The 12,191-nt window shown below is 46.7% G+C and overlaps 1 protein-coding gene across 1 annotated transcript in view; it reads left to right on the top strand.

The window, feature by feature from the left end:
• The window catches only part of HEXA (hexosaminidase subunit alpha), a 29,017-nt gene extending 23,282 nt beyond the window's left edge, over positions 1-5,735 (top strand). The window contains exons 8-14 of the mRNA XM_032244732.1: positions 335-515; positions 1,454-1,540; positions 1,829-1,901; positions 2,887-3,070; positions 3,272-3,362; positions 4,049-4,153; positions 5,477-5,735. Of these exons, the coding sequence (XP_032100623.1) occupies positions 335-515; positions 1,454-1,540; positions 1,829-1,901; positions 2,887-3,070; positions 3,272-3,362; positions 4,049-4,153; positions 5,477-5,540 (785 nt within the window). The 3' untranslated portion in view covers positions 5,541-5,735. The remainder of the gene's footprint in view (positions 1-334; positions 516-1,453; positions 1,541-1,828; positions 1,902-2,886; positions 3,071-3,271; positions 3,363-4,048; positions 4,154-5,476) is intronic.
• Positions 5,736-12,191: the final 6,456 nt, after the last annotated feature.

Below are 12,191 nucleotides of genomic sequence, written 5' to 3'. Positions count from 1 at the left end.
TCTCCTTCTGTCGAAAGGCTTGTGAGGAGAGCAGCCTTGGGAGCAAGGGTGGCGCCTGCTAGAAGCAGTGTGTCAAGGCAAGAGTGTGTATGCTGACATTTGTCTGGCTGGAACTCAGCCTCTGCCTCTGATTGTGATGTATTTGTATCTTTTTATTGTGACTAAATGGTGGTGACTACCAGTGTCTGTGAGTGCCTGAGTGTGCCTACCTAAATGTGTGTGATGTTTATGAATACATTTGTCTTACTTTATGTGACTTATGTCCTTACTTGTAGGACTATGCATGGGGGTTTATGTATTTGTGACATTCATGTGGGGTTCTCTGTTGGCCTAGGTATCCCTGGATTATTGACTCCTTGCTACTCTGGGTCTGAGCCCTCTGGCACCTTTGGACCAGTGAATCCCAGTCTCAACACTACCTATGAGTTCATGAGCACATTCTTCTTGGAGGTCAGCTCTGTCTTCCCAGATTTTTATCTTCATCTTGGAGGAGATGAGGTTGATTTCACCTGCTGGTATGAGCCCTTTGATCTTCCCATTGTGGCCTGATCAGTTGCTTACCCAGAATAGAGGCTAGCACCCGAGGGGCTGCCTAGCTCAGCTACTGCTCTCAGTGGTCTGTATGGGTTCACACTGCTCAGGTCTTAGGCCTTCCTCTGCCCATCTACATAGAGAGCCTACGTGATTTGAGCAAGGCTTTCACTGTGAACCTCTTCCTTCATACTCTCATATTCTTGAGGTATTGATAGAAAAACCAGCTCTGGAAACAGAACTGTCTTGGAAAAGTTCAGAATAGAGAGAAATAATCCTGGTGTATGAAGGCTTAAAAGTGTCTGGTTGAAGAGTCAAGACACAGAATTCAAGACTAATAGATGACAGTGTCTAATTAGTTTTCAGCTGTAAAATCCAAACCCCTTAGTTCTAGTGAGTTCAAAAGAGGTAAGAGCGGCTTCTTTGAGAAGAGGATGCTAGATCTGAATCTGGGAAAATCGCTTGGCTTTTTAGAGACGTGAGCAGGGGACAATATTCCAGAAGAAGAGCAATGTGAGCAAAATGTGGACATTGTAACGCAAGGACTCTACAGCAGGTGATAGACAGCAAGGCTTCTAATCCACCTGCAAGAGCAGATAGGAAAGCCAGAATCCAGCGTGCTGGAGCTTTAAGTTAAAACCTTGGATCCACATGTTGCGGTCCAGAGTAGATTAACGTGTTCTCCTTGGGAGTTTGAACTTAAAACTCTTCAGGTCCAGACCCAGCCTTTCTCAGCCTGTGTCAACAGCCCACTTCACATAACTTTACTTGGCCACATTTTCCACATGTAGGGCTTCTGATATCCTTGCTTATTTGGTTTTTCAGATAAAAAGAGGAAGTTATAAGGGCCAGGTGACTAATCCCCAGGCATTGGGCTTTCAGTATGTTGAAAGATCAATCTTCATTTTCTCTTGGGATTCAGGAAGTCCAACCCAGATATCCAGGACTTTATGAAGAAGAAAGGCTTCGGTGAAGACTTCAGGCAGCTGGAGTCCTTCTACATCCAGACGTGAGGAAGGAAGGAGGGGGGTGGGGTCCCTTGGGGGTAACCTCCTGTGGGGTCCTCCCTTTCCATACCAGTGTCAGGCCCTGCTTAGCCACTTTCTGGCCCCTGCAGGGTTCCCTTGTCCTTTGTCCCATCCTTCAAGTTTGGAGTGGTCAGTTTCCAACCCGGGGAAGACACTGCTCAGTGAGGAATAGGCCCCTGGCCAGGCTGAAGCCCTAGAGCACTGGCACAAACAGTCTAGAGCCCATCTGAGCTAAGCAGACACTTACTAGACGCTCCTCTCCTCTCCAGGCTGCTGGACATCATCTCCTCTTATGGCAAGGGCTATGTGGTGTGGCAGGAGGTGTTTGATAATAAAGTAAAGGTGAGCCGGGGCAGAGAAGAGAAGAAGCTGTCAGTGGTACCTCCCTCTGGTCTCCCCAGCTCCTCCCTGCCTCTACAGAGACCCATCCTCCTGGTTTGGATTGGGCTGTAATGGTCAGAGCACTCTCCTTTTCTCTCTAGAAAGGCCACAGAGTGCTCTGTGCGGTGGCTCACACCTGTAATCCAAGCACTTTGGGAGGCCAAGGCAGGTGGATTGCTTGAGCCTAACAGTTCAAGAGCAGCCTGGGCAACAGAGCGAAGCCCTCATCTCTACAAAAAAAATATTACAAAAATCAGGAGGCTGAGGTTGGGGGATTGCTTGAGCCCAGGAGGCAGAGGTTGCTGTGAGCCAAGACGTGCCACCACATTCCAGCCTGGCCAACAGAGTGAGACAGTGAGACACCCTGTCTCAAAAAAAAACAAATGCCGCAGTGGTATCAGCCCTGGATTTATGTGTCAGGGTCTCTATCTTCCCTCACTACAAACTTGATTAATAACTATTTCTGCTGCTAGGTTACTTGGATAGGCTGGCTTTTTCTTCCTAAATCATAGATTAAGGTCTGCTGGGTCTGTGGGAGCAAGGCTACCTTCTCCTTTATCAGTAAGATCCCAGTCTCCTGTCACATCCAAGGACTCTGCAGGAACCTTGTCCCATCCCAGAAACATCTGGAGACTTTTGGACATGGCAGCTTGTGGGTCCCACTGTTTGCCTCCCTCAGCTCACAGCGGGTATTACTAGCTCTGTGTGGACAGGGAGGCTGCTGAGGAGCAGGGAGAGGAGAGCCGCAGGGAGGCCTCTTAGGGCCCTGGATTCCTTGGCCTTTGTCCTGAGATGTGAGCTCAGTGGTCAGGAGTCACAGAGACAGAGTTTGCTGCCGGGGAACAGAGGGAGGACACACCTGTTGTCCCATGTTGCCTGTGTATGAATAAGGCCCAGGAATCTCCTCAGGTTTGTGTCTTTACTGCCATTTGTCCTTTTATAACAGATTCGGCCGGACACAATCATACAGGTGTGGCGAGAAGAGACTCCAGTGAACTATACGAAGGAGCTGGGACTGATCACCAAGGCCAGCTTCCGGGCCCTTCTCTCTGCTCCCTGGTACCTGAACCGTATATCCTACGGCCCTGACTGGAAAGAGTTCTACCTAGTGGAACCCCTGGCATTTGAAGGTGAAAGCAGGGAGCTCTTCTTGCTGACCAGAGGAAGCTAGGCTGGGGCACAGGATTTGAGGCAGGAAGGTCTGGGCCAGACATTTCAGGTTAGGAAATGAAACAACTTAGCTGGGGTGAGGGCCACATTGGGAAGGTGGTTGAGGGGGACCCTAGAATTACCCCACCATCACCAGACTGTTGTTGCTTGTTTTCCCCCAGGTACCCCTGAGCAGAAGGCTCTGGTGATTGGTGGAGAGGCCTGTATGTGGGGAGAATATGTGGACAACACAAACCTGGTCCCCAGGCTCTGGTAAGAGTTTTCTGGGGCAGGTGGAGGGTTGGGCCTGAGAGCAGGGGTTTTCCCTTACAAACTCAATCCCACCTAGCCACGTCCAGACTAGTACCCTCCTTTCAGGCCTGAGAGAGAGCAGGCAGTGCAAAAGGCTTCTGAAGATTTGTGTGCAATATTCACTCCCCACATGACTTCCATATATATCCCTCCAGCCACCTGTTAGGTGTGTGGGATAGGGATTGTTAACCTCACTTCCCAGAGAGATAATGAGGCCTGGAGAACACAGGTGACTTGCTCAGGGTCCAGCACAAGCATCCATGGTTCTTGCAATAAGATTTCCCTCTGCTGTTTCCACTGCAGCCTTATCAAGTATGGTTAGGTGTGCAAAGTTTACATTTTAAGGACATCTGTTGCTGCCACTGTCATTAGTGGTTAATGATACCTTTAAGGCTTATTCTTATTATCCCTATCTTTGGGAGAGGAAGAGAGTGGGGATTGCTACCCACATTTTAATGAAGGTGGAGCTGAGCCCCTGAACTGTCTGGGAGCCATCCAGCCTGGCTGTGGCTGATAACAAGGTATTGATCACTTCCTTTGGCCTGAGCTAGTCCAGGGCGCCTAGACAAGAGGTGGTAGCCTGTGGATGTCCAGCACCTTTGCAGGGAATACAGGGCCTAATCTGGCACATGCCCCCTTTCCTCCAGGCCCAGGGCAGGGGCTGTTGCCGAAAGGCTGTGGAGCAACGAGTTGACATCTGACCTGACGTTTGCCCATGAACGTTTGTCACACTTTCGCTGTGAGTTGCTGAGGTAAGCAGGCTGTGGGGCCTTCGTAAGGTATGGTAGGGCAGAACCAGGGCGGGGAACCCCTTAGAGAGAGGAAGAGAATAATAACAATAGCTAACCCTTATAGAGGCTTACAGTTGGCCCTCATCTATGAATTCAACCAACAACAATAAAAAGTATTCAGAAAAAAAAATACAATAAAAAAAATAAAAATTTAAAAATACCATATAACAACCATTTACATAGCATTTATATTATATTAGGTATTAGTAATCTAAGATCATTTCAAGTATATGGGAAATGGTACATTGGTTATATGCGAATACTATGTCATTTTTACATAAAGGACTTGAACATCCTTCGGTTTTGGTATCCATGGGGGTTCCTGAAACAAATCCCCTGCCGATCCTGAGGGACAACTGTATTTTGTGGTAAACACTGTGCTCAGCTACACATATCGTCTTATTTAGTCTTCTCCACAACCTTATAAGATAGGTGCATTTTTATCCCCATTTTAGAGATAGACAGCTGAAGCCCAGAGAAGTTCAGTACCTTGCCCAAAGTCACTAAAAAGCAGGATTTGAACCAGGCTGACTTACAGGATCTCATGACACCTTTGCTTCTGTCAGGAATGTGCCTGTGTAAGAGAATCATATCCCTGATTCCTTCGTTGGCTAGGCCTTGAGAACTTAGGGGACACAGCCTAGTGCAGAGCAGTGCTGGGCTGAGAGTCAAGCATGGTGGTGTCTAAGCCTCAACTATGTCATTCACTGGGTAACTTCTGGCTGGTTCTCTAAGCATGTTGCTTACTTGGATAATAAGGGAAGCATGCCAAGAGGTGTCCTTAGGAGATTGGTCAGGTTATAGTGTGAGACCCAGGGACAGGAGTTCATGTCCATATTCATGGACAGGACAGCACCTAAGTGCCCCGATGCCACCACGTTTACAGCGTTTTAGAGTCAGCAACAGAGGGCTAAGTAGGCCAAGCGCATCGGCTGCCTTTCAGGCATCCACCTATTTTCTAAAGGGATTGAGTTGTTCGGGGTCAGGGTACAGAGATAGGCAGGTTAGAAACAGAGAGGTGTTCCCAATGTTCCTGGATCTCCAAGATCTGTATCAAAATCACCTGAGGCACCTGTTCAACTTGCAGATTCTTGCCAATACTTTGCCCTACTCCAAGTGAGAATCTCCGGAATTGGGGTTCCCAGGTACATTTGGTGTATAGTGACAGTTTGAGAGTCACCGAAATGGGGAAGGAGAGACGAGTGGTGTAGAAAGTGTTGCTGAGGCCTAAGACTGACCCCTTCTGGGGGGCTCATCTTGCCATTTCTTCATATCCTCTTGCAGGCGAGGTGTCCAGGCCCAGCCCCTCAATGTAGGCTACTGTGAGCAGGAGTTTGAACAGACCTGAGCCCCAGGCACCAAGAAGGGTGCTGGCTCTAGGAGACTGGTAGTGGAGCCAGGCTTCCACTGCATCCTGGCTGGGGGATGGAGCCCCTTGCCTGCGTGCCCCTGTGCTTGGAGAGAAAGGGGCCGGAGCTGACCCTAGCATCCAATAAAGAGTAATGTGGCATTTTTCTGTAATAAACATGGATTACCTGTATTACAAAAAAAAAAAAAGTGTGAGTGGCCTTAGGGTAAGGGCACATCCAAGCTGGAGTCAGTATCTGTCCCTGAGGTCTTATAAGTTGAGGGCTAGAAATGAAATCTGTAGCCTCTGCGGCTCTGCCTAGGCTGTAAGCTATGTTACTCCTCTCCCACTCCTGAACGTATTCCAGACACCTGCCCTCATCCTCAGCCTGCTCACTTCACTTCTGCATTACATCTCCAAGGCCTCGGTATATGGGAGAAGCTGTAGGGGCTTGGAGGCATTCTGGACAGTGGAGAGGCTCCAGACCCAACCTGGTCACAGAATAGCCTCTCCCCCATGCATGCTCATCCACCTCCGTCCCCTAGAGCTATTCTCCTTCAGCTTCCTTGCTGCCTCAATTTCATACAACCATTATTTAAATATTATTAAACATATTGTTCTCTAGGCACTGTTGTAGTGGGGTTTTTTTTTTTTTTTTTTTTTTTTTTTTTTTGAGACGGAGTTTCACTCTTGTTACCCAGGCTGGAGTGCAATGGCGCAATCTCGGCTCACTGCAACCTCCACGTCCTGGGTTCAGGCAATTCTCCTGCCTCAGCCTCCTGAGTAGCTGGGATTATAGGCATGTGCCACCATGCCCAGCTGATTTTTTGTATTTTTAGTAGAGACGGGGTTTCACCATGTTGACCAGGATGGTCTCGATCTCTTGACCTCGTGATCCACCCGCCTCGGCCTCCCAGAGTACTGGGATTACAGGCGTGAGCCACCGCGCCCGGCCATGTTTTTGTTTTTAAGACAGAGCCTCTGTCGCCCAGGCTGACAGTGCAATAATGCAATCTTGGCTCACTGGAACATCTGCCTCCCAGCTTCAAGCAATTCTTGTGCCTCAGCCTCCTGAGTAGCTGGAATTACAGGCGTGCATCACCACGTTCAGCTAATTTATGTATTTTTAGTAGAGATGGGATTTCACCATGTTGGCCAGGCTGATCTTGAACTCCTGACCTCAGGTGATCCGCTCGCCTTGACCTCCCAAAGTGCTGGGACTAGAGGCGTGAGCCACCATGCTGGCCTGTGGTAGTGTTGAATTTGAAGGACTCAGAGAGGCCCTGGTCAATTCCAAAATAACACAGGTGACCTCCATCCCCCTCCTCCCAACCATTTTCAGCCCAAAGCATCTTCGTGGGGAATGGATGGCTGCGCTGAGACCCGATAGCAAAGCCCCTAGAGGGCGTGGAGATGGGCTGTGGCTCTGGAGAGGGATTTTGCAGGTGTGGTTTTCTCTAGAAGGAAATGTCTCGTCATGGGCCCAGACTGCCCCCTGGTGGTTTTGTGTGCAGAAGTGACACTGCAGGCCAGAGGCAGGGGCCAGTAATGGATTGCAGCCATTTTAGATGAGAATTTCCTTGGCTGTTGTTCTTTGGCTAGGCTTTGGGCTGGGGGGGGACAATGGACAGGTTCCAGGCATTTCTTTCAGAAAGCTTCCAGTGTAGTAGTTATAGAAACTTGGGGAAGGCAGGCTGAGAAAGATCTAAGTAAAACTTGGTCCTTCAACACCATCCTTCAGCCCCTGGGCCATGTTCCTTTGGGGTCCTGGTGGGAGGTAGAACAGCCTGGCCTTGTGCTGGTCTTGTAAGGACAGGGTGGGCATTTTCTCCTAGCAGAATTCTCTCGGAATTTTCACACAGCCCAGCCTAGCCAAGTCCAGGGCTCTAGAAGGAAGAGATACACATAAGTTAAGGCCCCAGCACTGGCACCCAGCACAGGAGCCCCCCTACCTTTATTACTCAGAAGCTTGTAGGAGGGGTGGTTCCCAGACAAGGACCCTGCAGAAATGCGACCCTGCTTCCCTCCTGGTCATAACTTTCATGTTACTATTGCTCGGGTTAATGTTATAAAAACAGCAGACACTGAGTTGTAAGTCTCAAGTGGATGAAGGCAGAGATCATGAAACACTTGAGTTAATGAAGTAAGATTCTGTCATTTTTCTATTCATGTTGTAAACATTTTCTTTAATGTTTTTACCACTTTCTTTATAATTTTTACTACTAAATTAGCATGGCCTGGTCACAAACTTCATTGGTAGGGTGTGCTGTTCCTCACCCTCCACTGTGGCTCCTTTGGTCCATTGATCATGAGAGCATTTACCTGATAGTTGTCAGACCTCGAATGCCAATGGGTCAGAGGCAGTGGCCTGCAGTTACCACCCAGTCTGCTCCAGTGCACAGAATCTCTGTTTCCCCAACTTATCTCCCTTCACCTGGGCTGTAAATTGAGTGTCCCACCCGGATCAGGACACAGGCTGTCTTGTGTTCTGTGCACCACCAGGGGGCAGGGAAGTTCTCGGACTGATTTCCTGGCTCCAGTCGCCGTCCCCCACCTACTACCACCCCTTCTGGTTCCAGGAGTCTGCTAAGGAGGCAAACCAGGCCTAATGGGTATAAAAACAAAGGAGTAAATGGAGACTGGGAGAATCTTCAACCTCCCTTGTCCTTGGTAGGTGCTGAGGCTGCATGTCAGGTACCGTCCCTTCTAGGACTCTAGTAAAGCTGTGTCACCGGTGTTCTAGGTGTGTCTCAGTGGATTACCGTAGGGATAGAATATCAGGCTGTGAGAGCACAGGTGCCACCATGGCACTAGTGATGGAGAGCCATTGCCCCTAGACTTCTGGGACAGCCAGACTGTCTGGGAAAGCTGAAATGATGGTGGGAAAGGGTGAAATAAAGGATATACGATGAATTTATTTAGCACTAATCTAAATACACATGCCTTATGGCAGCATTCCTAGCACTGCAAAATCTAGATTTGCATAGTTTTTATCAGTATCTTTTGCAAGCTTAATGAATACAGGTCATGACAAGTATGTGTCACATACTTTTTTTCCATGAAGAAAACAAGTAGGAATTGGGTGCTTTGTTTATCAAAATTATTCTGTATTTCTTTTATAAATAAATAAAGTTTGAAATAAACCCTAAGAGGTTGAATATTCGTATCTTTTCTAGCTCAGCCATCATTGCTTTTAAAAATCCTCTTTGAAGCAATAGCTTGCACGCGCACATGTGTGTGTGTGTGTGTCTGTGTGTCTGTGTGTTACTGCGTTTTTCAGTGAGATTTTTAAAAATTGAAATGTCCCAGGTACCATGGCTTGTGCCTCTAATCCCAGCACTTTGGGAGGCCAATGTGGGAGGATTGCTTGAGCCCAGGGGTTGAAGATCATCCTGGGCAATGTGGTGAGACCTCATTTCTACTACAAATTAAAAAGATTAGTTGAAGGCCGGGTGCGGTGGCTCAAGCCTGTAATCCCAGCACTTTGGGAGGCCGAGGCAGGTGGATCACGAGGTCAAGAGATCGAGACCATCCTGGTCAACATGGTGAAACACCGTCTCTACTAAAAATACAAAACATTAGCTGGGCATGGTGGCGCATGCCTGTAATCTCAGCTACTCAGGAGGTTGAGGCAGGAGAATTGCCTGAACCCAGGAGGCGGAGGTTGCGGTGAGCCGAGATCGCACCATTGCACTCCAGCCTGGGTAACAAGAGTGAGACTCCGTCTCAAAAAAAAAAAAAGAAAAGAAAAAATTAAAATGCCTGTGAACCTTGCTTTTTTCACAGTAATTAACTGCACTCTAACCACACCCATGTTCAATCTAAAGTACCCCAGTAAATACCTCCTATTTTTTAATGATTTCAAGTGTTTCAAACAACAGAAAAGTCTAGAAAATAAAATAGTGAACAGTGTAACCACCCAGCTTTGTTGCATCTCAGTAGTCATATTTGCTTCAGATTCGTTTTTTTAAAAAGATGAAACATTAAATTATAATGTCCCCCTTCCCAATACTATTCCCTTCTCTAAAAACAACTATTTTCCAGAATTTCTTTTTAATCTCATTTCCTCTGGAGAACCTGATACTTAGCTGTGATTTTTTTCATCATTAATAAATTCTTTATGGCTCACTCTTTATAGCAAATTAGAGATGTTTCGGAAGCCACTCAAAGAAGGGAGTGTGTGTGGGAGAGGAGGAAGAGCAGCTGGCAGGCAGACACGGGTGGGAAGGGGTGCTGTGCTCACTGGTGTGCTGCAGAGTGTGTGAGTGAGAGCGTGTGCCTGGGTGTCTGGATGATCTATTATGAAAGAGGATATTTGAACATAGGAACTCAGAGAGAACTGCTGGTGTTTATCTAGACTCACATGAGTCAGAAATCTGAATGAAGATAGATGTGGCGATCCAGCTAGGAGAACAAAAGTGCTTCATCATTTTTATGTACTTGCTGTGTCAGGCACTATTTTGTCTTGGTTTATTGCCCAGCGTGGAGTGCAGTGGCGTGATCTCAGCTCACTGCAACCTCCACCTCCCGAGTTCAGGCTATTCTCTTGAACTTCAAGCTATTCTGCCTCAGCTTCCCAAGTACCTGGGACCACAGGCATGTGCCAGCATGCCCTGCTAATTTTTGTATTTTTAGTAGAGACAGGGTTTCACCATGTTGGCCAGGCTGGTCTCCTGAGCTCAGGTGATCCTCCCGCCTTGGCCTCCCAAAGTGCTGGATTTACAGGCATGAACCACTACACCTGGCCTGTCAGGCACTATTATAAGTGCTTCACTGGATGTTAATGTATTTCTCATCCCAACCACTGTGGTGTCAATATTACCCTCACTTGACAGATAAGGAAACGAACATAGGAAAGTTAAGTGACATCTATATGGTTACACAGCTACACTGAATCCCGATTTGGACTGGGGAGCTGCAGGGGATATGACTCCTAGCTCTATCTAACTCTAGCCCCTACTGCCCTCAGCCACCGTCCTGGCCTGCCCCACGTCAGACATCCTCTTCTTGGACACCAAATACACACGTACAGATAAAGCTGGCAACTCAGCTATTTCTGGGCTCGAATCCATTTCTTCTCCTATGTTTAAACAAATAACATTAAAACCTCTCAGTCCTGCTTTTCTTAGTCAAGTTGCCTAAAACAGTTACAAGTTTGTGTATTTCACCGTTTTCTACAGTTGGGCTGTAATCCTCATAAGGGCCACTTCCACTAAGGCCAACAGTAACCTACATGTTGCCAAATCAAGGGACATTTCTCAATAATAAGGAAAAAATTACCACGCCTCCCAGGCTCAAGTGCTTCTCCTGCCTCAGCCTCCCAAGTAGCTGGGACTACATGTGCACACCACCACACTTGGCTGATTTTTTTGTATTTCTTTAGAGACAGGGTTTTGCCATGTTGGCCAGGCTAGTCTCGAACTCCTGACCTCAGGGGATCCGCCCATCTCAGCCTCCCAAAGTGCTGGGATTACAGGCGTGAGCCACCACACCCGACCCTTTCTTCTTTTATACTTTCTTCTTAGTCATCTCATTTATACTTAGACAATCTTAGTGTACAATCTTACACCTGGATAGTCATAGGGAGGGAGGTAGGTGGGTAGTCAGATAGATTAAGTAGATAGATAGTCAGATAGATTAGGTAGATGATTGATTGATAGATAGATAGATGATAGATAGATGATAGATTAAATAGATAGATCAGATAGATAGACAGATAGATAGACAGACAGACAGACGTGTATGTGTATTTCCTCTGGGCTCCGAGCTCAGGTAGCCAACATCTTCATATCATCTGAATGTCCATTACATACATAAAGCTTATGTCCCAGGCAGAATTCATCTCCTCATAGCTCCCAACTCTATTCGTCCTGTACAACTATTCTGCTGGCCATTAGAGCCAACGTCTGGGAATCATCATTAACTCCTTTCTTCCTATCATAACTGTCACCACAACATGCCCACTGTGTATTAAATAACTCAGGTTAATTTATTCCCCTCTATCTACACTGCCATCATCTTTGTTTAGGTTCCTAATGAATGCACCTGCCTCAAGTCTTCCAGTCATCATTTTAAACTGCAAGTCAGATTATGTGTTTCCTGCTTTGCCTACTGTCCAGTTCACTTCCTCTTCAAGATGATGTCTCTTGAACACTCCATAATCATTTTCTGACACTTGACCTATATTAGTTACAAGAAAATAGCTGAAACTGGATTATGCAAAAAGAGATAAAACATTGTGTCCTGTTACACATCTCCACATATACATCCAAAATTCTGACTTAGGTCAGCCTAAATAAACATCAAAGGAGTACACAATTATATGATCTTAGGGATAAATCTATCAAAAACATAAGGACTTTGTGGAAAAAATTATTAAATTTTGGAAAGACATGAGAAGATAGAGATGTGGAGCTAGAACATGATCATGAATGAGAAAACTCAATATTCTTAAGGATTTTAAATTTATCTCCAGGTTCAGTGTGGTTCCTATTAAAATTCAATTTTCTTTTTATTTTTGGAACTTGAAGCTGATTTTAAAGTAAGTGCAAGAACACCTAAGAATAATGAAAAAGTCAATTTTTAGGAAGAGAAAAATAGGCTGAGTGCAGTGGCTCACTGCTGTAATCCCAACAGTTTGGAAGGCCGAGG

This window comes from Sapajus apella, unplaced genomic scaffold, assembly GCF_009761245.1.
Source record: "Sapajus apella isolate SASKATOON/1434 unplaced genomic scaffold, GSC_monkey_1.0 scaffold55, whole genome shotgun sequence".
Classification (NCBI taxonomy): Eukaryota; Metazoa; Chordata; class Mammalia; order Primates; family Cebidae; genus Sapajus; species Sapajus apella.
Note: the sequence above shows the minus strand (reverse complement) of the source record. Positions and strands in the feature narration are given on the sequence as shown.